This window comes from Alosa sapidissima, chromosome 6 (genome assembly GCF_018492685.1).
Source record: "Alosa sapidissima isolate fAloSap1 chromosome 6, fAloSap1.pri, whole genome shotgun sequence".
Lineage (NCBI taxonomy): Eukaryota > Metazoa > Chordata > Actinopteri > Clupeiformes > Clupeidae > Alosa > Alosa sapidissima.
Window position 1 is genome coordinate 18,626,834 of NC_055962.1, and position 26,905 is coordinate 18,653,738.

The 26,905-nt window shown below is 40.4% G+C and overlaps 1 protein-coding gene across 2 annotated transcripts in view; it reads right to left on the minus strand.

The window, feature by feature from the left end:
- Positions 1–1,758: 1,758 nt before the first annotated feature.
- Positions 1,759–26,905, minus strand: part of LOC121712342 (fibrillin-1-like) — a 178,556-nt gene continuing 153,409 nt past the window's right edge. The window contains exons 49-67 of one of the 2 annotated variants that reach the window (XM_042096540.1): positions 25,645–25,785; positions 25,318–25,458; positions 24,254–24,394; positions 23,952–24,092; positions 23,605–23,745; positions 22,340–22,447; positions 13,849–13,955; positions 13,654–13,718; positions 13,430–13,566; positions 13,174–13,335; positions 11,051–11,263; positions 10,791–10,937; positions 10,495–10,676; positions 8,604–8,774; positions 3,341–4,699; positions 3,059–3,100; positions 2,878–2,937; positions 2,325–2,385; positions 1,759–2,140 (exon numbers count right to left, since the gene is read on the minus strand). In XM_042096540.1, coding sequence (XP_041952474.1) covers positions 2,049–2,140; positions 2,325–2,385; positions 2,878–2,937; positions 3,059–3,100; positions 3,341–4,699; positions 8,604–8,774; positions 10,495–10,676; positions 10,791–10,937; positions 11,051–11,263; positions 13,174–13,335; positions 13,430–13,566; positions 13,654–13,718; positions 13,849–13,955; positions 22,340–22,447; positions 23,605–23,745; positions 23,952–24,092; positions 24,254–24,394; positions 25,318–25,458; positions 25,645–25,785 — 3,611 coding nt within the window. In that variant the 3' untranslated portion in view covers positions 1,759–2,048. Of the gene's footprint in view, positions 2,141–2,324; positions 2,386–2,877; positions 2,938–3,058; positions 3,101–3,340; positions 4,700–8,603; positions 8,775–10,494; positions 10,677–10,790; positions 10,938–11,050; positions 11,264–13,173; positions 13,336–13,429; positions 13,567–13,653; positions 13,719–13,848; positions 13,956–22,339; positions 22,517–23,604; positions 23,746–23,951; positions 24,093–24,253; positions 24,395–25,317; positions 25,459–25,644; positions 25,786–26,905 lie in introns of both variants that reach the window. The other variant, XM_042096538.1, reaches the window with a different exon arrangement.

Here is a 26,905-nt window from a genome sequence, read left to right on the forward strand (position 1 = left end):
TGATTATATCAAGCTTTTGCAGTTCCTTTGCATGCTGATTGATAGATTACATCTCCATAATCAAAGGAATTCTGATCAATAAAACAATATGTGTTTGGCAGTAGATGTGAAGGTCAAACTGCTTCTATAGACATCTGAAGTTTACCTACGAAAAAGAACCAAAGCTGCCATCTTTGCCCATAATAAGGAGACTCATGGTGTAAAAAGAACAACATTGTTTTCTGCAGAAGCCTACCCAAGGCTACAGATTAATTCTGAACAGTTATTTCTCTACTGGCTCAATTATCACACAAGACACTGTTTTGATTTGCGTAGTTGGTTACCCCCAACACTGACAATAACGTAGACAGCAAATTAAGATATTTTTTTGTTTTGTGGAGCGGCACTGGTAGGCTATCAAAAGCAGATTTCGATTTTCGTTACCACCGTGTAGTCAAGCCTTAAGCCATAGGCTACCCAAGTAGTCTAAATCGAGGTAATGTTTAATTATGCATGATTTATTTTGTTATTGAATTCGTAGGCTGGGATTCCTGTCGGCAACAATTAGCCTTTGTTTAACGGTAGCCTCCTGCTTTTTCAGAAGGGGTGGCAATCGGGCTACTGACAGAGCGATGTACAGTGGCAGAGCGACACACAGTGGCTGAAAGTGGTACTAAAGTTTCACGCAGCTTCACGCCGCGTAATGTGCGACTGAAGTGGCCATTTGAAAGCGACGCCCACTGTAATGCACTTTGCGTGTAAAGGCACTTTGCGTGTGTTACCATGTCACTCACTGTATCTGTTGGCTTTAAAGGCAAAACATATATGGGTCACAACTTAATACACATGGGAAATTGTGGGTCCCAAAGCCAGACCAGTTAAGAACCACTGCTGTAGAACACCTGATGTCACATGGAGGGGATGATGAGAATGTACATGCTGCACCCTACTAATAGAGGTAGTTAGGCAAATGCCCCAATACATGCAACCCCAATAGACCTTTTGCGCAAAAAACGGAAATATGTCAAGGATGAGTAAATCCAGTTCCGTTGTATGCTTTGTTGATGGAGATATGGCAGCTAGATTTTTACTGTGAGCCTGGTTACCCTACCAAAGTACCGATGTAACACAATCCACCAAAATATTCCTTGCTCACCGCTAGTCTGAGATTTGCAACTACCATTGACTCCCATTCATCCAAAAAAAAGATATTTCGAAAATGTGTTCAAACTAACAGCGGCAAATTTTGACAGCAACCATGTCATTTTAATGATAAACTAGATTTTTGTATATACAAAAATGTTATACAAAACTGCTGAATGTTATGAAAACTGCCAGCCCACATCCATCATCTGCCGCTATGGTAACCGGAAGTTCTGCTACACTGCATTGAAGTGAAAATGCGGAAGTGTGAAAAAGGTCTATAGGGAATGGCAATAACAATGGCAATAATGCATCCATTACCTGAATGGAAACACAAGTATACTACACAAGATATTGTGCTTCTCAAGATTCAAGTTTCCAGAAGTTAAAATAAAAAAACAGCTTTAGTTAAAACTGTGTTGTTGCTCTTAAATTGTTTACACTGCTTAGATATATTTGTAAAACCAAATTTTGTCAGTGAGTTTCCTTGTTTTCTATTTGTCATGTCTTATGGTAATGGCCATAGAAAAGCAACATTTCAAATGAGATCTCACCTGTGTTTTCATAAGGGACCCTTTTTCGCAGTGGGGAAATAAGTCCAGTTTAAGATCTCAAAATACTTTTTTTTTTTCTCTATCTATTCTTATCGCTCCTTGTTTCGTCTCCTAAGGATAGCCTATCTTTAAGTCAACTAACAATAAAATCGTCCAAATGCATGAATTGTACTTTAAAATACCCTGATTTTACGCCTGACCCTGATGATGATAATGACAATACAGGAAACTAGAAACACATGGCAAACAGCACATCAATAACACTTTTAGAGACAACCAAAATTTTCCATGTCTTTCCATTGTCTCATCAAGAGGGAGCTGAGTTCCCCCTGGCTCCCCCATAGTTCACACCATGGTTTTAAGGTTTTCATATTAAGTGTTCCCAGAGGAGTCGACAGCGCTGTAACTGCTTGAAGTCCCAGATCCTGAGTTGACAACAGGTCCTCCTGAGACATTGTACACATCTGAAAAAGAAAGCAATCAAAGATTAAAGCTGGCAAATAAATATTGGTCACAGTCCAAACTGTTACACTAAACTATTCCCATGTCAAATGGCCTGAGACTAATGCACAAATTATTGAGTGAAAATTATCAATATCCAACTCTGGAAGACATACAAACCAAATTGTTTCAACAAAGGAAACTTACTTCTTCTTCGAATCCCTCTGAAGAAATCGAGTACGTTCGATGACGTCCCAGCACTTGTACTCTATTGAATAAAGGGTTAAAAAGAGGGCTCAGTTTTAAGGAGTTTTACTTTAGGAATTACACTGCAAAAAATGAAATCTAACCAAGTGCTATTAATCTTATAATGAGGAAAAAAAAACAATTTGGTATTGTTTTTAGTATAATGAATAAAGCGCTCTCTTGAAAGATCATTTTGACTTAATTTAAGAAGACTTTGACATATTTTAAGGAGTCTTATCAAGACAAATTTACTTAATGCACTTATTTTAAGACATCTCATGTTTTCAGGATGAGATGTCTTAAAATAAGTCACCCCCCCCCCACCACCACCACAAGCAAGACCTTTCAGCATCACTGTGAGGTCCAATGGGGGCATTGATACTGGTGTGAGGTAGGCAGCATAATATACAAGAATTGGTATACACAACACAATGGATGCCATCCCTAAACACACACACTGGAACTCAACAAAAAATATATAATATGGATAAATTAATTATCAAAGAATGCCTACCCTTGTGCCACCCGAGCCAGAGCTTTGGTTTCTTAGTCTTCCTACTAAGGCCTCTTTTATCTGTATAGAAGAAAATGAAAACTGAGGTAGATCTGTACACCAAACATCAACATGTCCACCGCATCCTGTGCAAGTTAAAATAAAAACACTTAATGTAAAATACTCATGTAAAACCATTTACCTTGCTATCCAGTAGTGTTCCAAAGACCAAAATGAAAAGACCCTTTAAAATAAAAAGTGCAATCATGTTATTAAAGTGTAGGTGTATATTATGAAAATGATGTTAACTTGAATGTGATGCTACTGTACATCAGCTGCTTGATTTGTTTAGGAAACTACTACATTCATGATTTTCCAAAATCAATTAGAAAATGAAAACAATGGATTTATCAATTATGCTAAACAATATACACTGATCATGATTTGGGATAACTACTATTGTCAGATTGTGTTGTGTTGGTACCTGTAATGAATTTAAAACGGCAAAAACAACATGGAGTCCTACAGCTTCAGGCGCAGCCATGATGCCTATGCCAAATCCCCAGGTAAGGCCGAAGAGGGGGGTTAAGATGGCGACACATCTCGCTATGACCACTAGGGCATGTTTGTCGTTATTCTGCGTTGTGTCTCCAACACCCCTTTTCAACATTTTGAAGAGGACAACAATCATCACTAGAAGGTTTATGGCCACAATGGTCAATGCTGGAATCACAAAAGCCAGAAGGGCTTTAGTCTCATTCCAGTTGAGCCAGCAGATTTGGTTCTCTCGGATGTAACCTCCACCTCCGGCAGTTGCTGCTACAGTTACCACGGCGATTATGAGGGGGGCACCATAGCCAAGGCTGAATGCAATTGCCAACATTGTTGACCTCTTCATCTGTGAGAGAACCATGACAGTGCGATAAAACAGCAGAAGAGCAGACACCAACATCCAGAAGAACATCGCTAGGTAAAAGAAATGGATGAAAAAGGTTGCTGCTGTACATGGTCCGACAGCTACTGATTGATAGTCTGATATAGCTGCTCCTATAATGAACCAGATATCAGCAATCAGAAGTGACACAGCAACATTCACCACACAGACATGCCGCATGTAAGACGTGTCATTTCTGGTCATGCTCTTCCATATGAATCCTTCAATGATAAGACATATGATCAAGCTGGCAAGGGATATACCCACACCAATGTATGTGATGAAATCCAGCAACAATCTTATGCCAGGGGGAATGGATGGTGACATTAGAATTGAGAAGGATGTTGTGTGGTTGCATTCACAAGTGACAGTGTTATTCTTGAACGATATGAGCTCACATCCAAATGAATCCCATCCACCAAATCCATCAAAAAGCTCAAAGTTCCAAAAGACACACTGAGGATTTTCTAGTGTTTCATTTATGAGGTCAAAGCTTAGCGAGATATTGGTGATGGTGTCATTTACTTGGAATAAAACCACAGCTGCATTGATGGAGTTGGATAAACTGCTATCATTGTCACTACTATTCCTGGCTGGTAGGACATTATTTAGGGTAGAGAATGTGATGGTTGTAATTGCAAAGTTCCCCTCCTCTGGGATGAAGACTGCAGCAGATGAATCTGCGCCTAGTGTCTCATTGTATGAGCTGTTGACAAAAGCTTGACGTAGCTGGATAATGTCTGTTCCTGTTTCAAAAGATGTGTCCCTTTGCAGGGATCTCACAATCACTTCAATAGAGCCCAGGAAAGATGCACTGACATTCCTTGTTGTTTTGTTGACATCATTTAATTCCCCCCAGGTATTAAAGGTGGAATTGGACACAATGACGCTTGAGACGTTGATGAAATTCTGGGAAAAAACATAAAAAGTACTGATTATAGAGGCAGAACTTTAAGGAACATGCCAACCTTTGGGAAATTAGCTTATTTAGTTGGAAATAGGTCACACCAGTTAGCCTATTCATGGGTTTCATCAGGTCCCTTGCCTATAAAATCAAGTACCTAGTTTATGAATAAAGACTGCATGGTGCTTGATGTTCTACCGAAGGGACCTGATTAAACCCATGAATAGCTTATGTGAGGCCAGGATCTTTGGACCAAGGCAGCCAAATGGCCACCCCCATCTCAAACAAACCACACAGGGGGGCACAGGTGTGGCGTAACTTCCCGATTAACCCGTTCTACGAAAGCTGGATATGTTTTAACCGAGGTATGCTGCCATGGCAATTTACGCTGCATCTCAAACCTGCTCCGAGCAGGTTATGTTCTTGGTTAACCCGAGGTTTCCGTTAACCACACCCTTTATAAGTACTAACAATTTCTCCCGAGACATGTCGGCGTACCTGGATGATCCATAGGCTACGACATTGGAGCGGAAATCGTGAGGGACTCTCTTCGCAGGACGAGGGGTTTTAGAGACCGCCAGAAAATATATATAGCCTACCCGGACGATATTCTCTATGAAGATATAGATTGTCAGCCAAGGGAATTCGTTATCTTTGTCAGATGATCTAGGAAGACGTCTCATAGCAATGCCCGTACGTGGACATTCATGTATTCCATCGGTGATGCAAGAATACTGTATGTCCGAAAATAAATCGGACATAGGCCTACAGTATGCTGAACATCTGAGCAAGAATAGCCTAAAATAAATCGGACATAGCCTACAGTAGGCCTAATAAATAAAAATCACCATTTTAACAAACTTGTTGAATTGAATGTCATATTACTGTACCCTGCACATAAAGGCTACACATTTCCACAGCACCAGAATCCGACCGAATGCCTCCCTCAACCCCTTCCACAATTGGCCTTCCATTATTATTTGCGATGGCCAACTCCTCTGCTACTGTAAAACACTCCTTACAGTAGTGTTCAAAGACACCTTTTTTTTGTTAGCTGTAAAACAGAGGCCAAGTGAAGGCTATAAGCATACTAGGCCTACATGTTTTCATAATTAAGAAATATTAATGCAAGCTATAACTATATAAACCTACTATTCTGAATAATGCGTTTCATTTTCACCTGCTGCCATGTGCGTTTGGCAATGGTGTTGCATCTGAAATGTTCACAGGATTAGGCATACACTATATCAGTCAATGGGGGCTACTTAAACATTCAATTATCCTATTACTGTAATCTATATGCCCACTTCTAAATTGTGTTGCATCTGTAGGCATTTCTATGAACTCAAAATAGGCAATTTAATTATTTCAACTTATTTCAGACATTCCGCAAGCTATTAATCCTCCGTAACACATATTTGAAGAACATGTGGAAATAAAACTTTACTTTTAGGCATTTAGGCTACCCGATTTGCAATACCTTGCCTTGCTTTGTTCACTGCCGACGTATTTGATTTTTGTCGTAGAGTGGGTTTTAATTCCTCATAACTTGGCATAATAATTGTGCATTCCTCATCCGTAAAATAAGATGATCGCGTCATCATTGAAAGTGGTGACTTGCGCTGCAACCCGCCCCTTTTATGTGAACGCGCACAAACTCCAATTAGGTTAACCCCGGCTCAACAAATCAACTTCATAATCAGCGTCGTAGTACCGATTAACACCACTTAAGATAACCATGTTTTGTCAACCCCGGTTTAACAAAGTAACCCTGGGTTACATCTGGGTAGGTTAAGCTCCCTTCGTAGTACAGGCCCCTGGCCTGGATAGTTATACATAAATAAAAGAGTATATATGCATAGCGCGGCCTCTCTCCTAGAGTATATATGCATAGTGCGGCCTCTCTCCTAGAGTATATATGCATAGCGCGGCCTCTCTCCTAGAGTATATATGCATAGTGCGGCCTCTCTCTTACTTTCCTTTATGGTCTTGTGTTAATACAATGATGCTTGAGACGTAGATGAAATCCTGGGAAATAACATAAAAAGTACTGATTATCGAGGCAGAACTTTAAGGAACATGCCAACTAGCCTCCGTCAGCCGTGTCAGACTGGATTATTGCACTCACAGAGAAGAAATGTCCTGTTATCTGACTCTGTGATAGAATGCAAATAAGTATTACTAATTTCCCAAAGTTGGCATGTTCCTTTAACGCTTATGCTTTCCCCCATAGCACAACTAAAAGTAAAGGCGAGCTTTAAGGTCTTCGCACCAGGAATGATAACTGTACTATAAAACTGATGTGCTTATCTGAACTATACAGATAACTATATCATTGGTGAGTGTGTCATTTATTGTTAAAGTCTCTCCTCGTATTGATGAGTGTGATGGCTAAAATCTGGATTCTGATTGGCTATCAGCTTTTTATCGTTCTTAAATCTGTTCCTAACTATGTTCCTGTTTTAAACTGTTAATAGACTGCCTCGTGCATCCAAACTCACATGCACTCACCTTTTACTTTTGTGATTGAAGGGTGTCATTTTGTTGTTGTGTATGTCAGGGATATTGGTACAGACCATCAGTCACCCCTCTAAGTTGGTTTAGCCCGGGTCCTGATTGGACAATTGACTGGCCTATTTAAAGGCAGGCTTATTTCAAACAGAAAAAAAGAGAAGTCTGGAGAGTGCTAACTTGCTGTGTGTGGTTGGATACAGAGTATTGAGAACTGTGACTTTGTGCTATTGAGTTTAAGAGAAACTATGCAGTATTGGCAATTTCTTCACTGTTTTCTCGGTTTTTGCTTTTTTAACGCTGGCTACCTTGTTCTAGCCGATGCCTGGCGTGTATGTGTATTTAAATGCAGTAAAGCCATTTGTTACACTCGTTATACTTCCTGACACTGAGGCCGTTGGCCCAAAGTTGCAAGGGTGTTTTTTCCGCACGGGGTGCAAGGGTGTTTTACCACAATTCTTCAGACAGGTAGAGCAGCTAATTGGTGCGATCATCTGTGTTAAAGCTGCAGTTGGCAAATCTGACAGATTGAGGGGACTTAGCCAAAATTTTGAATGTTTACAACTCTCATGCCCCTCCCCCACTACCACCTAGCACCCTCTCATTGAGTTTGTGCTCGTCAGTGTGCACCAGACTGTGATTGACAGTCAGATCTCACACAGCCCTGCTCTGATTAGACAGTGAATAGACTCGGTTTCAGTGAATATGATCAAAATCTTGCCAACTGCAGCTTTAAGCGAATGCTAAAGCTGGATTTTTCCACCTCTGCATTATCGTTATAGTTTATGTGGATGTTATCATTCAATTACATTTTTACAGTTATCATTATAGTTATCGTTCTTGGTGTGAACAGCCCTTTACTCTAACAATGTATCCTAACTGCATGTTGGCATCTGTGGCATGTCCACACTGAAAATTAAATATGCTGTTCTATTGCATTATATTTCTTGTTCAAAATAGCAGAAAAAACGGGGCATCCAAGAAATGTTTTGCTCAAAATGTTGCGCCTGCACAGTACCAGCGCTGCACAGGTGCATCCAGTTAGGAGATTCCGATTGAAAACAATGTAATGAAACTGATTTTGTGGCTAGTGCTTGCTTTCATCGCATGCAGTTAGGACACGGTGTAATAGCATATTGTTTTGATTATTGGAAAGCGTACATTGTCCTGATAATTTCAGTTGAAACAATGATGCAATGCAAATGTCTAAATGTGTAACAAGACCTTGGTTAGAAGGCTATATGTTAAGAAAGACATTTTTGTGTTTGCCAGGCATAGAGACTATGGTGTATACCTGCTTGAGTAGGTGTCTCTTTCATTCACTCAGTACTAGTAATCTGTTAGGTCCTGTGCAATAACCCTTAATTTTAATCATTAGGATATTTATAGTGTACATACCCCTATGACATCCTCATTGATTGTAAAGTCCTGTGTAATGTTTGCAACATTATTCAGGATTGTTACAATGCTTTCAATATTTGATGTGGAGTTGGCTATCCGATCTTCATTTTGAAATGTGATGTTACTTAATCGTTCCACAAAACCAGGTAGCGTTGTTGCTGTCAGAGTCTAGAAATTAGACAGAGAGAGAGATAGATTATAACACAATCAAACTATTAAATGTTCAAGGTTTTAAATTAAATGGCAGTACGTTAATTTGGCAAAAATGAAAGCCCGTACTCAATCTTAATTAATTATTTGTCCAAAGAGTTTGTATGCTTAAGTTCGCATGAATATATTTATTTATTTATATTGTATAGCGCATAGTGCTTAGGCATTATCTTGGGTCATTAGATATTCAGATTTTGTCAATGCTACGTGAAGGTCCTTTTGCGGCCTATAAACTAACAAACGAAATGGGAAATTGCATGTTCATGGACAAGCCATTTTACTTTAGTAGGCCTATTTCATCAATTTGTCAATGGCAACAGATTTAATTTCTGCAGATTTAACATAGATTTTTACTCACATTTGGTGAGTGACAGAGCAAATTTTGGACCCTGTGTGCAGGCAAAAAATATCATGCAAATCTGTGATCTGTATCACAATATGGCAATAAAGTTGAAATATAATGGTGCAGAATTATCACAATATTGGACAGACTGGCCATTATGGCACAGGCCATTTTAGTTATAGGTGTGCCACTTATGGCTATGGAACAAAGATGAGGTGTTGAGGTATTCAAAATGTATTAAAAAAACTTTTTAGCACTTGAACGTTTAAAAGTTTTAGCTTTAGAAAATTTTAGCACTTGAACTTTTCTTCCTACTGCAAGACTGCATTGACATGCTCTGGTCATGGTCTGTATGTCAAAACTGACTGAAGTGTGTATGCACTCAGATGGATACAACAGTCAAGTGCATATTGATATATGCAATGTCAATATGCACTTGACTTTGTATTTCTAAATATTGAGAAAAAAAATATTACATGTTTTGTAGTCAAAATAATAATTGGGCAAGGAACATCATTTTTATTCTTTTGTAATGTCTTTAGTCATCTTTTCAGTAATATTGACATTAGATGTATTTTTAATGTCCTGCCTTCCTTAGAATATTTCCTTATTTTGTTTGAGTATTTGTATATTTCTACCATTATAGACCAGGGGTGGGCAAACCACAGCCTGCCTGCCAATTTTCAAAACCCAATGTGGCCCTTGATCCAAAAAGTTTGCCCACCCCTGTTACAGACTGTAGACCTAACGTCCATCCAACCAATTCATCACTTAACATCAATGCTAGCTCCACATCAAAAGTGTGCAGTGGGAGTTATGCAAACTATAACTGGAACTCAGACCACATTGGGCCACTTTTTTCTAGGAATCGCAATTCAAACCCATCAACATGGCTGCCATTGACCTAGTTCTGTTTTGTACCTGCAGATATATGGAACTGGAGAGAGACAGCAGAAGCAGTGACCAGGTCAGCTTTAATTAGCCTCAGAACTATTCTCCATTGTCTCTGTGCACTTGTTATCAGTCAAAAAGAATAAGAAAAAACCAGCTAGCCTATACCCCAAAAGGATGAATATTTCCGTTGTAATAATTCTCATAATAGTTGATGAATTTGTATTTCCCCTGTGAATATACAATATGCCCAAGGTTTTGATGAAATCTTTGATTTTGTGATTTCAGTGATAATATATTTATGGCAGAGTTTCATCTGTCAGGAAATGTATTTCTGATTATATGTAAGGCTGTTATTGTTGAAAATAAATAAACCCAAGCAAACAATAACATTGCGTAAAGATAATCATTGGTTTATGGAAATGAATAAAACAGGCATATTACCAGAGATTCTTTTTCCAGCTCTTTGATCACAACCAAAACACAGTTCCTTTCTGGGTTCTCCCATTCACCTGTAGTCCCATTGCATACAGCTGTAACTTTACCAACTTCATCTACATTACAGTTCCCTTCTCCTGGTTGACCATTGTCTCCACCTCCGAACTGTTCATCCTCACAATCAAACCCTGAAAGTCAAAAAAAGGGTTTACTGATTTCATTTTCCCTATCTTATAGACATGGGCGTTAAGATATACAATATGCATTGCATACTGAATGGAGGGGAGAGGGAGAAACCTTACCTTCAGCTTGAAAAGTTAAGGTAAAGGTTTTTGAACTGTAACTAAAGCTATCCAAGGCTGGGTTGTCAACTTTGCAGATGAGTTGAGCTTTTCCTGGACCATTTGTACAGTTTTGTATACTGTATAAATACGTGCAATCTGATATCCCTAAGGAAAGATTCAGATAATAATATTACAAAAACATATAATTAAGACAAAAAGTAAATATGATGAAATATAAACTAAATATGTGATCATCTGCCTTTTGAGTGAAAAGTCACCTTGCTCCTTGAGATAACCATTGTCATCCATCTTCTCCATCTTAACGGTATAACCCGAGTTTGAGCAACACAGCAGGGTCACCTGTTTTTCATTTTGACACACAATTCTTTTATTTCGACTTGTCTCAATTATAGGTAATTGTTGTATTGCATCAATGTTTTCCCACCGAATAAACGGCAGAGAGTTTTTGCTTGATACACACTCATATCGACCTGTAAGGAGACAAAACCCACAGTAACTGTAAAATATCAGTTCCAATCATAAACCAATGTTCATTATATAATTTGACTAAAAAAAACTAAGATTTTTTAAAAATGCAATACTCAAAAACAACGCTCATATAATGAGGCTCTAATAATTTGTAATCTCTCAGACTAGTGATTAGCTTAAACCATTGCCTTTTATTGCATGTAACATTATCAAAACTGTCTTGGCTATAATTGATGTAATACAGTACTTGCGATGTACAGTACATCAGGGGTTCTCCACCTTTTCTGCTTTAAAGGGACACTTCAACCATTTGCATTAAGCTTTGTATCGTTAGAAACCTAGTCATATTTTGAATGGTCATGCATCATTCCCTCATTTTCCCCTGAGACAGGAGAAATACAGATTTCAGCAGTTCCTGTTACCAATGTTGTACAAATTGTAATTTTGTATCATTGGCAACAGGAAGTCCCATATCTTTGTAGAGGGGACTACAGACACTCCTTCCTCGTTTTTCCAGGGGGTGGGACGTTCTTGGCCTAATAAGTTAGACACTGTTCATATATTTCTTTTTAAGTAAAAGTTCAAATTCATGCTGGATGTGGTTTATTTTCCTAACCTTAGTGTTTCTCCATTATAATAGCCTATAAGAGAAATAGTTATTCCAATTGGGGAAAAAGGTTGACGACATAATGTTTCATTCCTCCCTCATGATCCAGATGAATGAAACAGGCATAAGGGACAAAATAAAGCTAATCCTGCATAGTTTAACCTATGTACACGTCCAACAATTTTGTTATTTTACAACATCCTAAATCAGGGGTGGTTTTTCTTACGGGCACTTGACTAGCCTAGGCTTTGGGCAGCCACCGAGGGTGGCACTAGTGTTTGCAACAACAACAAAAAAAAGTTGAGTATTTCTTTTTAGCTTTCATTTGCGCTAAACAGTTCAAGTATATCGCTCAGTCAATATCCCTGTGTGGGAAGTGGGTAAGCTACCCTACTTTGCACTGCAGGTGTCTGTGCTGAGGTCTCAAACACACACGAGAATGGGAGGTAGGAAAAAAGCTGGCGCTGGGGGATCCATCTCCCTGGCTGGAGCGGGGATTATAGGCACAAACGCAATTCGCCTTATTCACCGGGCGGCCAGAACGAGGCTACAGGGTACACTTGCCTTTACACCTCAGTCCAGCAGATGGTGGTAATGCACTCTGTTTGCAAACTGCCATAAAAAAGCTCACCGAAAAAGAAGAAGGGTTCGCTGGCCTGCCAGAGTAACCTTCTTCTTCTTCTTCTTTAGATCCCAATTTGGGTTCATCTACTCTATTCCAACAATTTATTATACATTTTTATGCAACGTCAACCTGTTACATATGTGAGAATTAAGTAAATACAATAACAACAAACTGTTGTAAATTGTATGTATTGTATTTAAAACTGTAGGCCTATGGATGTGCCAGAAGCCAACATAAGACCATAAAAGGTGTGATAAATAAAAAAATATATATCAACCAAAAAACAATTGAATTTGTTTCAATTATAGCCAATTGAAACAAACAAACTTTTGTGAAGGTAAGGTGAGGCCACATGCAGAGAAAGAGAGAGGATGAGTTAAGAAACTAACCTACAATCTAAGAAATTTGGGAATGCCCCATTTCATTTTTAATAATGCTTAATGCAATGATGGATAGATTAGCACAATTTGTCATGAATATGAGTGGCATAGGCATAAATGGTAATGGTGGTTCTATGTCTTTGCAAATTTGTTCTTTCAAAAAAAACATTTTGTTACATTACTACTACTCCCCAATTGAAAAGCAAAAGGCATACATAGGCTGGTTTTCTGTGGCATCAGTAGAGGTTGAAGTAAAGGAGAAGTGTAAATGCAAATCAGATTGTTTGTTCAAGAACTTACCATTGTCAGAGGGGGAGACTATTTTGATAAGTTGATTTTTGCCTGACGAGTCAGGAATTGTCTGCCCCTTAAATCTCCATTCAGTTACATTTCCATTGCATTGTAACTCCATGTTTTGCTGAGGAAAAAGGCGGCCACTGCCCACCTTCAAATTTGTTCTCTCTAAGAAAAGAAAACATCAGGGCAAGTATTTATCCAACAATACATTTGTTTTCACATTTTAAAAAAACAAACAAACATCTTTAACATAACTTACCACTTACAACAAAGGCGTCATCAGCAATTTTGTAATTTTTTGCCTTAAGTTCCGCTATTATGCCATTGCTTACACTCAGAAAACTGACGGTTGGATCTGTCAACTTAAGGGACAGGTCTACAATCACACTGCCTGGACTGATGAGGCAGAACAACATAATTAAAACATGGAAATTCAAAACAAGGAACACAATAAGTTTGATACTGCATTGCTCAAACAATTACCTGAAACGTGTGACATCTGCTGAATCAGCTTCGTATCCTGGTAATCTTCTAAAGTTCATGTCTACCTAAGTGACAATAGCATGTAGTGATGTATATGGGTGGCAAATATTCTTCAAATATTCAAACCATGAATATACTATTATTATGTGGCTGGTAATGCTTTTTGATAGTGTGCAATACTATCAAAGTACTCACTGCAGATATAATATCACTTCTATATGTGTTGTATAACACAGATGCTTTATTATCTAAGCGAAAATCATAGTTTTGGTTCAATGTCACAGAGAACCTGATGGTAGAAACTGCAGATGTAGAAAAGAGAGTTAAACATTAGAGATTATAGGGTTGGCTTCATTGAATACAATATGGCAATCATTCACTACAGAGCAAGGAATCACAGAAAATTATATTCACTATGTAACCCCTTCTTAACGGGTGTGTGCACAGGCACTATTACAATACATAAACAATTAATGAAATGGCGCAAACAGGATCCTGAAGGTCTCAGCGGTGGAATGGTGAGCTGGTTGAGATTCCTGAATACCAGTAGGCTAACAATTACAGACAATAAATTCAATTGAATAGCGCGGTGCCTCCACTGTAAAAATACTACACTTACCGTATAGCTCGTGTATAGTGTATTGCTACAGAATTTAAATAATCAGTTAAATTAATTGCCAATACACCCAAAGTATAATGAAATATAATAATCAAATATTTATTTAATAATAATTATCCACGTAATAAAAGTGACAACCCAATAGCTGAGAAATGTGAGCGAGCGAACAATTCACTCAAGGGGAAAACCAAACGTTAACGAATGGTAACGTTAAAGGTTAAGCTAAACAGAGACCTGTATGGAAGACAATACAATATACACAAGTCAAGTTAAATCACAATAATATACCAATCACAACAGTATTATTAATCATATATAATCAAATAAAACCCCAACCCCCCCCCCCCCCCCCAAGCGCTGGCCGTTGGAGCTCGGTGGTGCACAGGACGGCAGCTCTCTGAGCTACAGGCAGGACAGCAACCGCTGAACGGCTCTCCAACTCGCCGGTGATCCAAGCAGAGACGAGAACGTGTGTGTGTGTGTCAGTGTAAGTGCAGTTGACGTTACTCACGACCGATCACTCAGAACCGGGAGATTCCGCTCAGTCCTGACACAGAGGAATCGGAGGCAGCTATGTCCCAGCTAGCCGAGGATGCGACTCCGGTGGAGGATATTGCTGCAGTCAGCCTGCAGTGCACACCTCAACAGCAGCAGTGGGTAGTTGGCGGTTGGCACTCCGGTGGGCTCAGCACCGGAGGCAAAACGCAGTCGTCCTTAGGAGGTCTGGCTCTGGTGGGCCCAGCACCGAAGCACAAATCGAGTCCATCTCCGAAGGAGAATGCAACAGGAGCTAGCTAGCAGGTCAGCTACCCAGGTCAGGATAGCTTCAGCTATAGCACTCATAGATATATGAATAGCACTGAACAAATAGCTAGCTAGACAAATGATAGCAGACTGGTAACTTAAAAGAGAAGGGGTAAGCAAGTACAATGCGCTGATGTTACGGAGTAAGTGGGCCTATGAACTTGTCCAATGGTCTCCACAAACTACAGGCAGCAAAGTATCCTCTCTCTCTCCAGTGCAAACCCGGACCGTGACTGATGAGCCTTCTCCTCTCTGAGGAGATGGAACCTTCACATTCCCCGCGATTTCGCGGGCATAAACAAATAACAAATAATCATTGGCTGCTTAAACAATTCAAATAAAAGCAAAACAAACAAAGACATTTGTATAGAATGTTGTAAATCACAGAAGCAAGTAAATTACAAAGCATTCTGGTACATGGAGTAAATTCATACAGTAACAAAAGGGTAGTACAAGGTTATTAAGCATACTGAAAAACGTCAATTTTGCAGGTGCTTACACTCTCCCCCCACCAATTAAACAGCATGCCCCCATGCTGAGTCACATAGGTAGAAAGATGAGGGGGAACCCAAAGAAAACAAATCAAATGACCAAAACAACAAACATAGTCTAGGACTCAAACACTAGCTATGGGTGTGATGGCGGGTGTGCATGGCAAAAGTAAAGGCATGCGTACATAGTGCTTGGGAGCTACACCACCAGGCATGAGAACTAGTGTAACCTGGCAGCACTGTTGTCATGTGTGAGGCTACTATGTAGTTGCTGCTCTGCACTCCTAGCTTGCAATAAGTCAAGCAGTTCCTTTCCCTATGTGACCTACGCACTACAAGGGGCACTGAGTCTGAAGGAGCTGCAGGGGTAGTTACAGAAATATCAGGACGGCTACCATCCTGGCCTGCAGCTGCTACGTCTTCTATTACGTCAAGGGACCTGTATGGAGAGATGGGGAGTGCAGTGTTGAGGGGAGATGCGACTACATCACTAGGTGTGTGCACTAACCTAGGGACAGTAGGTGGAGTGGAGACACACAGCGCAGTGGAGTTCAACTCCAGTACAGGCAGGGAATTCTGTGTGGTTTCACACACAGGACCTTTCTGGGCCTCAACCTGTACACAGGGAGGTCAGAAAGCTGACTGTCCACTACATATGGACAAGAACTCCACCTATCTGCCAACTTCTGCTTCCCTTTCAAACCAAGGTTCCGAATCAACACCCGATCCCCGGGAACGAGGCGGTGATACCGGACCTTCTGATCATAGCGCACCTTGTTACTATGATTCAGCTTGTCAGCAGATGCCTGAGCCAACTGATAAGCAGCTTGTAGCTCCTGCTTCATCTTTGCCACATATTGCAAATGCGAGGAGGACGACCGGTTATCCATTGACACACCAAAACAAACATCAACAGGGAGCCGTGCTTCCCGACCAAACATCAGAAAATAGGGCGAATACCCAGTAGTCTCATTTGGAGTGCAATTATAAGCATGAACCAGATGCGCTATGTGCTGACTCCATTTTGACTTCTGGTGGGACTCCAAAGTGCCTAACATATCTAACAAGGTTCTATTGAACCTCTCAGGCTGGGGATCCCCCTGAGGATGGTACGGGGACGTACGTGACTTCTTCACCCCCAACATGGTCAGCATCTCTTTCACCAACCTACTTTCAAAATCCCTACCCTGGTCGGAGTGAATACGGGCAGGCAGCCCATAATGAATGAAGTATTTTTCCCACAGAGTCTTCGCAACAGTGGCAGCTGTCTGGTCCCTGGTAGGAAAAGCTTGAGCATATCTCGTAAAGTGGTCTGTAATGACCAACACATTACCAACATTCCGAGAGTCAGGCTCAATCGAAAGGAAGTCGATACACACCAGATCCATGGGCCCTGAACTCTGGATGTGAGAAAGAGGAGCAGCCCGCTGAGGCAACGTTTTCCGCTTGATGCAGCGCTCACACGTCTTACAGTATTTCTCTGCATCAGTCTTCATACGAGGCCAGTAAAACCGATCACGAACCAAGCTATATGACTTATCGAACCCCAAATGTCAAATATCATCATGCAGAGACTTAAAAACAAGCCTATGAAACTGCTTAGGCAATACCAACTGCCTCACGCGCTGGTCGGCCTGCTTTACGGTCCTATATAGTAGCCCGCCATCAATGGACAACTTTGGCCACTCCCTTTTCCAGATTTTCAAATCGGGGTGCCTCGTCTGAATGCTACCGACAGGTGTCTTGTCTTACAGCATGCCAAACCTCTCCTATAACAGGATCACCTTTCTGGGCTTCTTGAAGCTCACCAGAACTGAATGTGGGCAGCTCATCAGATGCTACGGCAGATACATGACAGTACGCCTTGGGAACGGCTGACTCATGACTGCAAATCTGATCAGCCACACGTGGGAAAGAAGGGCAACCAGCTCTCTGCGTGGCCACGACCTGACAAATAGCTCGCACCCCAGGGGCCGGAATCTCTTGCCACTCATCATCAGGGGACAGACTGATGTGAGGGTGTCGCGACAGTGCATCAGGGGACAGACTGATGTGAGGGTGTCGCGACAGTGCATCAGCATCCGTATTCCTCCGCCCAGGCCTGTACTTCAAGCTGAAGTCATAAGTGGACAATGCCGACAACCAGCGATGACCAGTGGCATCCAATTTGGCAGACTTAGTTATGTAAGTCAGAGGGTTGTTGTCCGTCCTGACTTCAAAGGCGGCCCCATAAAGGTAGTCATGCAGCCGATCCACTATAGCCCACTTCAAAGCTAAAAACTCCAGCTTGTGAGCTGGGTAATTCTTCTCTGAAGGGGAAAGACTGCGACTGATGAACGCCACAGGACGCAACCCGTCAACATGCTCCTAGTACAGAACACCCCCCAGACCGTCCAAGCTTGCATCCACATGCAAAACATACGGCTTTTAGGAGTCTGCAAACGCTAACACTGGTGCCTGAGTTAACCTTGACTTAAGCTCCTGAAACGCAGACTCACACTGGTCACCCCATCTGGGACCAAAGGGCTCAGAGGGCCGGAATGACTGTTTTGGATCGGCCGCCTGTGAACTAAAATTTTTCCTCTTGCCAGACGGACAGCCCTGCAACAGATCTGTTAGTGGACGGCACAAAGTTGAAAAACCCTTTACAAACCTGCGATAATAGCCGCAGAAACCCAAAAATGACCGGAGTTCAGTGATGGTCTGTGGTCGAGGCCAAGACACAACAGCTTCTATCTTGGAGGGGTCAGTGGCTATACCGTCCTGTGAAACTATGTGCCCAACATAGTTCACAGACGTCCTCCCAAACTGACACTTATCCAAAGAAAGTTTAAGACCTTCTTCCCTCAACCTGTCCAGAACCTTAAGGAGCCGTTCCTCATGTTCCTCTACAGTGCGACCAAACACGATCAGATCGTCCAAGTACACAATAACTTCCAGAAAATTCATGTCCCCAACAGTCCGCTCCATAACTCTCTGGAACATGGCTGATGAGCCTTCTCCTCTCTGAGGAGATGGAACCTTCACATTCCCCGCGATTTCGCGGGCATAAACAAATAACAAATAATCATTGGCTGCTTAAACAATTCAAATAAAAGCAAAACAAACAAAGTCATTTGTATAGAATGTTGTAAATCAAAGAAGCAAGTAAATTACAAAGCATTCTGGTACATGGAGTAAATTCATACAGTAACAAAAGGGTAGTACAAGGTTATTAAGCATACTGAAAAACGTCAATTTTGCAGGTGCTTACAACTAGTTATCACTTGTATTTTACATCCAACATATAGTGTTATTCCTGACTCAAACATATGACATTACCACACATCAAGACCTAAATCTCATAATCAGTGCTACTGTTATATAAATTATGTTTTTATTCCACTAAAAACTGGCACAAATAAAAAGCCTCATTCATACTTTTTAGGTTTCATTGAGTCCTTGAATTTCCCCTTGGCGATCTATCTATCTATCTATCTATCTATCTATCACTACTGGTTGCACTCTCAAATAAATACATGACTATTTCACGGCCTTCTTCACTGAGTTTTCTTTCAGTTGAGTTCACTCTATGTTAACCAATGGGAAGTCTATCTCAGATGACCTCATCGATCTGAACCAATCTCCAGCCATGCTTTTCAGGTTGTTTTTTTCTTCTAGAGTCTGTGCCTATATATGGGGACAACACGAGAAAGTAGTCTTTTCTTCACGCTTCAATGATCACAAAGATCCTTTAAGAACAAAGCACTTCAACCTGCCTGCGAGTTGAAGCCCATTCACAGCTGGAATTATTTCCCCCTACCAAATCACCTTCAGCAGGCCTTTGGTGTGAATGTCTCTGACCACACTGTCAGAAACAGATTTCATGAGGGTGGCCTGAGGGCCCAATGTCCTCTAAAACAAGGGTTCCCGGCCTTTTTTGCCACGTGACCCTATTTTGATGTCACAAAACGTTGGCGACCCCGATCATTCACAACGTCTCTGCTGTAACACCCAGTCGAGAGTGGTCCTTTGATTTCCCCCAAATGGCGTTTGTTAATTTAGGCGTTTGGCTATTGTTTGCACATCTGGTTGTTTTGCTACTTTGTTTGGAACATTGAGCAAGCATTATTACTTCAATCAAACATCTCATGCGGGATGTCTACGTTTATTTTTACGCCATATTGTAATGAAGGATCCGATTAGTTACTTAGCTTGGATATCATGGGGTTTTTAATACTTTTTATTTAATTAGAGTGCATGAAAATGCAATCTACTGTTATCCGATTTCTTCTTATTATTACGCTTTTTCTGCATTTAATGCGGCTTCAACCGTTTAATGTAGAAACTTCATTCAAACTGCGTTACGTAGGTCTTACTTAGGACAGGTGTGGAAAAATTTATTTTTCATATTTGTAACTTTTATACTTTTTGAACTATTAATTCAAAACTATTAAAATTTTCCCCATAGACTTAACATTGGCGATTATGGCATCACAATAGAGCACTTAGAATCCTATGCCAAGTGTTCCGGCCAGAGCCATATGGTTCCGGCCACCTCCAGCAACTGTCTGTCTCAAGCTTTAAGCACACAATCTGGCTCTCTTAAGACTACAGATCCTGTTCAAATGTTTCCTCTGCCCACAACTGTTTCAAAATAAAAGTCTCCACTATAATAATTCCCTATTAAATAATTTAACCATTTAAACTATCCAACTATTTAACTGTTCAACTATTCCAACTGTCAGTTATCATTAACTATGCCTCTAGCCTACTATATTAAACCACCACCTACCTAGCAACCATTGAAATTAAGCATCTATGTCAGTTTCCATAGCAACCAAGATGATTATACTAGCAAACCACTGAAGTAACTCTTTTATTTCTGATAGTAGCCACCATGGACACCCTAGCAACAACCTAGAAATGACTTCAACTACCCTAGCAACAGCCTAGCAACCACATTCACAGTTAAAACCTAGCAACCAGCATAGCAACCACCATAACTACTCTAGCAACAGTCCCGTCAGCTGTTTCCTCTCCCCACAACTGTTTCAAAATAAAAGTCTTCACTGCTATAATCCCCTATTAAATTATTTAACCATTTAAACTATCCAACGTTTTAACTGTTCAACTATTCCAACTGTCAGTTGTCATCAACTATGACTCCCGTCAACTGTTTCCTCTGCCCAAAGCTGTTTCAAAATAAAAGTCCTCACTACAATAATTCCCTATGAAATATTTGAACCAATCCAACTGTCAGTTGTCATCAGCTATGACTCCCGCCAATTGTGTCCTCTGTCCACAACTGTTTGGCAGCCTGGGCTTTTCAGTCAACTAGTGTGATCAACTCCCAATCTATATTCAACTTTTAAACTGTCTACTTTTAAACTATCAACTTTTATTAAGCTGTGCAACCACCATGTCTGTCCTAGCATCATTTTCATGCACTCGTAATTCCCTGGAATTACATTCTCTAGTTTAATGTAATGTACTGGTCAATTGTGTAATATACCCAGTATCTCAGGCGACTCCATTTGAATTTCAGGAGACCCCACATGGTGTCCCGACCCCAAGGTTGGAAAACGATGCTCTAGAGGGACCTGTGTTCACTGCCCACCACTGTAGAGCTCAATTGGCATTTAAAGGTGCTATAAGCGATGTAAGGTGGCTTCTAAGCTAAAACATGAATGCATGAATAAGGCGAATACTCTCGGCTCTGCCTTAGCGAGTGCCCCACCTACGTCTGGGAGCCCCCACAGTTCATTTCGTGCAGCCATGGAAAAAATATATTATACATATCATTAAAAAACATTTAAACAAATCATGACTGCTTGCGCTAGCTGTGCACACGACACACCCAGTCTCGGATTCCTTAGGTGCTGAGTTCCGTGCATTAACGCCGCCTTCAGCTACACTTCAGCAAATACCTATATCCTGTGCCAGCAAGCAGCTAACACTCATCAGGCATCACGGCTCCACCACAGCCAGACACAAACATTTGTCAATATTCTGCTTGTGCAATATTGTTGACCTGCATCCTCAACTACCATCATGTGCACCAGACACATGAAGGGGTCTGAAGTGCGAATGCCTAGCGCCTCCGGTAATGCGCCTCTGGCAGTGCACTGTCAAGCGCACATCAATCCATGTGTGGATGCGTAACGCATCCAATAGCGTACCCCTGGTAGCACTCTATTGAGTGCTCATTAATTCAGCGAGCTGCCACTTAGGAGTTGTTATCATGGCCTCACCACAGTCAGACACTAGCGCTGTCAGTCTTCTGCTTGTGATACGACATCGGCTTCATTCCGACTCCTAACGTGCCATGTGTAACGCACCCCGTGAGTCTGTCTGAGTAATTCCTTGTCCATCATCACCAGTGGTTTATGTGTTCCCATTGGTTAATGTTGACTGAACTCAACTTAGACATAAAGTTTTATATAACCTCAGTTCTCTGAAGGAGAACACGACACGTTAACCCTTTCATGTGTCATTGCACTCTGGACCTGGTGCGAAGGATGGCTCCAGAATTATTTGAGAACTATTTTCTCACAACTTTCTAGACACTGGAAAAAATCCGGTAAAAGGGTGGTTGGATATTGGCTCAGATCGACGTCATTCGAGTATCACTTCTCACTGGTTAAGGTCTTCTGTTCGGTTATATTTATAGTCTTACATTCTGTCATAGAGAGGTGGGATGTTGACCACTCTGGAATGCTGAAAAGTACCACCATATAGTAGAAAATTGTTTTGTCAAAACATTCAATATATCTTCTCCTCCCTCACATACCTGTTGGTGGTGGTGGTGGTGGTGGTGGTGTTGTTGTTGGTGGTGTTGTTGTGGTAGTTGGTGTTGGTTCTGTTACTTTTGTTGTTGTCAGAGATAATGGTGTTGTTTCTGATATTTGTGTCGTTGGTTGTGGTGATGTTGATGTAGGTGGTGGTGTTGGAAAAGGGGTTGTTATGACTGAAAGAAGAAGAAAAATAAATCATCCACTGCTTTTGTATATATTGTATTTTATATGCACTCCAGTAACCAGTACATGTATAGCAACAATTCTATCCCAAGCTTTTTCATCCATATAGGTGGTTGATCACTACAGATTCAACAGTATTTAGAATTTCCCTCTGTAAATAGACAGAACGTCTTCAGATAGAAATGTATCTGCCTTCTGTCTATTAATGACAGAAACGTTTGTCTGTCTGTGTTATTCACGTATCTCTCAAACTGTTTGTTCGATTAATTTCAAACTTGGCAGGTGTCTTGCTACGGGCACTAGTGAGTGCAGTCCCTCACTTTCATTTTGGACTGTCTACCCTACCCTAACTGTACTATAACATATACCTTTGAATAACTCGAACAACAATTCCGACTGCATGGTACCGAATCGAAACAAGTTAAAATTCCAACTGCTAGGTTAGCAGGTAGCAGGGACAGTTTCAGAGTACCACAAGTGAAATGCATTCTACTCTAGCCACTCCAGGTACAGCCTGATAGAGCATGATGTCGGTTATACCAGAGACTGCTTTTGGAAAGTCATACCATTTGTCAGCTCTATCATGAAGTTATTCAATCAGGCTAAACATAGCCTTAACTCAAAGCAGCTGTTATGTCTACTGTTAGGCCTGTCATTTTCATCTGTAAAAAACTGCAAAGTGCTGTCATGCTTAAATTATTGTTACTGTATGCTTATTAAAATATAATACAATAATATTCAATAAACAACCGAAAAAACAAATCAATAATGGTCAGAAAAAAAGTGATCAGTGATTTCAATGTGTTCACTTGTTGCAAGTGGGAGCGTCAATTTCAGACAACTCCATCTTTAGTTGGTCAGCATCTATTCTCTCATCCCAATATCAAACTCAAATGTGTACAGTGCTGCAGGATCTATAAGGGATGGTAATCCCAAATGCAACGGTAACTTTCTTTGACCTTGTGCCTACTGCCAAACACAGATGAGGGTATATCCTATACCAACCCAACTCTCCCTTGGCCTTTATTGCTTAAACATCACTAAGAATATAGGACATTATACAGAGTGAAGAACACACCTATGCAGGGGTTGCTGCTGCTAATAGGCAGAGACAAGTTTGTTGGAGCGTATCCTCTCCAGCAAGAGCAGTTGTAGCTGCCAATGATGTTGGAGCAGTTGGAGTTTGGACCACATCGATCAAAGTCACATTCATTAATGTCTAGAAGAAAAAATAACCTCTAATTTATTTGAATAAATAAATAAATACTGAATTAATTTAGTAAATAATCCTCTTATATACAAGAACTCTTCAGAGGGATTATGACTATGCTACCTGCTAATAGCCCCAGAGAGTTTTTACACACAAAAACAAGCACGAGGCAAAAAACTAGCTACACAATGAAATCAAAATAAAGAGCTAGAGACCTATGCATGGATTGCTGGTGTTAATGAGCAGAGATGAGTTTGTTGGAGTGTATCCTCCTGAGCAAGAGCAGTTGTAGCTGCCAATTGTGTTGGAGCAGGTAGAGTTTGGACCACATGGATCAAAGTCACATTCATTTATATCTATAAGAAAGAAAAAAAACCAAATAATTTATTTGGAGGAAAAATACTGAATATATTCAGTAAATAATCCTCCTATATACGAGAACACTTTTAAGAGGGACTATGAATATTGCACATGCTCAAAAAAGTAGTTAATGAAATCAAAATAAAGAGCTAGATACCTATGCATGGATTGCTGGTGTTAATGGGCAAAGATGTGTGTATTGGGGTGTATCCTCTCCAGCAAGAGCAGTTGTAGCTACCAATGGTGTTGGCACAGGTAGAGTTTGGACCACATGGATCAAAGTCACATTCATTTATATCTATCAACAGTGGGAAAAAAGGGCAAAAGATTTAGGAAACTTATGCTACACATACATCAGAAGATTTTGAAAAGATTTATGAAAGACTGCAATCTTACATCCTCTCACATCTACAGAAAATGCAAGAATGTGTAAATCACAGACTAGTCACAGTCTATGATTTTGCGATGACTAGGAGACCCATCTCCTTAAGTCATTATTTCTTAAATAACTGGGTTGGCGTAAAAACAACCTAGAGTCTATTTATGAATGATATTTAATTCAAACCTTAATTTGGGAGTAAAATTGCATTTATCTGAGCAGTTTTAAGCTAGACCATTGTTTGCATTAGCAGTGGGCATAGAGTCATGTTAAAACAAAAAATGAATCACTATTTTCAAACCACTGATAAGGTTCAAAATGGTAGCTTCAAATCAGTGGGTCACGATCAGATTTGTCTGAACGTGGCGCATGTTTGCATTGTAAACATGCATCACGTTCAGCTATATATGTGCAGCGCTGCTAGAAGTTGAACGCGCTCACTGATTTGAAGCTACAGGAACACGAAGGAATGTAATTACACTGACTTAATTCACAGGCCTTACTAAAAACATCTTTGTACACTTTCAAAGTTTACTATAGCTTCTACTTAAATTTGTCTGTAGGGATTCTCTCCATTACTACCACTGAAGTAGAGTATAAGGCTATTTTGAGCCTGGCCAGTGGTTTGAAGAAAGCTATTTGACGTGGCTCCATGTCTTCCATCACAACGGTCTATCTCCAAACTCCTCAGATTAATATAATTTGGCTACCAAATGAAACTTCAAACTCGTTATTAACCATCAATAGACCCTACAGTAGGTTGTGTTTACCTCAAACTAATTCTTTAAACACCACTAAGAATACAAGTGAAATGAGGACATTATACAGAGTGAGGAACACACCTATGCAGGGGTTGCTGCTGCTAATAGGAAGAGACGAGTTTGTTGGTCTGTATCCTCTCCAGCAAGCGCAACTGTAGCTGCCAACAGAGTTGGAGCAGGTGGAGTTTGGACCACATGCATCAAAGTCACATTCATTTATATCTATAAGAGAAAAAAAAAAACCTCTAATTTATTTGGAGAAAATAACATGCAGAATTGATTGAGTGAATAATCTGCCTATATATGAAGATTATTTCAAAAGAGACTATGAACATGGTACATGCTCAAATTACCTACTTTTCAAAAGGAAAGAAATCACAAAAAAAGTCTTAGGAAAAACCTACATACCGATGCAAGGATTGCTAGAACTAATGGCCAGAGATGTATTTGTCGGAGTGTATCCGCTCCAGCAAGAGCAGTTGTAGCTGCCGATTGTGTTTGAGCAGGTGGAATTTTGACCACATGGATCAGAGTCACATTCATTGATGTCTATAAGGAAAGTAACATAGAAACTCATCTTAAAGGACATGAGAACGAATAAAAGAACATTTGGAATTCATAACTGTGGTGCAAAAGAGAGAGTACAGTGATGGTCAAAAGTATTGGCACCCATGCTAAAGTTGACTGAAAAGAGGAATATAAATGAATAATGTCATCATAAATAAATAAATGTTCTTCCTTAAAATACAGGGGTCATACTGTAAGTATTGCCACCCCTATGTTAAATTCCCATAGACAGGCAGATTTTTATTTTTAAAGGCCAGTTATTTAATGGATCCAGAATACTGTGCATCCTGATAAAGTTACCTTGGCCTTTGGAATTAAAATAGCCCCACATCACATACCCTTCACCATACCTAGAGATTGGCATGGTGTTATTTCAGTTAGCCTATTAGCTGGTTTGATTTGCATTGAGCTCAATGAGTGAAGGGTAACATAGGGGTGCCAATACTTATGACCCCTGAACATTTATTTATTTATGATACATTATTCATTCACTAAGAAAATTGGTGTCCTTAAAGGTTAGATATTTCCTCATTTTTCACTTAAGGCATTAAGATCAATTTCCAAAAGATGATTTTATATTCCTCTTTTCAGTCAACTTTAGCATGGGTGCCAATACTTTTGGCCAGCACTGTATGCAGGGGTTGCTGCTGCTAATAGGCAGAGACGAGTTTGTTGGAGCGTATCCTCTCCAGCAAGCGCAACTGTAGCTGCCAACTGAGTTGGAGCAGGTGGAGTTTAGACCACATGCATCAAAGTCACATTAATTTATATCTATAAAGAAAAAATAACCTCTAATTTATTTGGACAAAAATACTGAATTTATTGAGTAAATAACTCTTTTAAGAGGGACTATGAATATGGGACATAGTAATAGTCCCAGAGAGGCTTTACAGTGGGCAGTTCTTCGACTGGGCCAGCTTCCCTCGCGGTCCGCGCGCGGGATCACGCGGCATTAATTTGTATTTTTCCAGTGACGCTGCAACGACGCTGCAACAACCGGCAGAGGTCTCAAGTGAGCAGGGTGTCTCGTAAAAAGAAATGGAGCTGGAAAACCCCACACAGACTTCACTACAGACTTTAGCAGACTGGTTTAGAAATAATT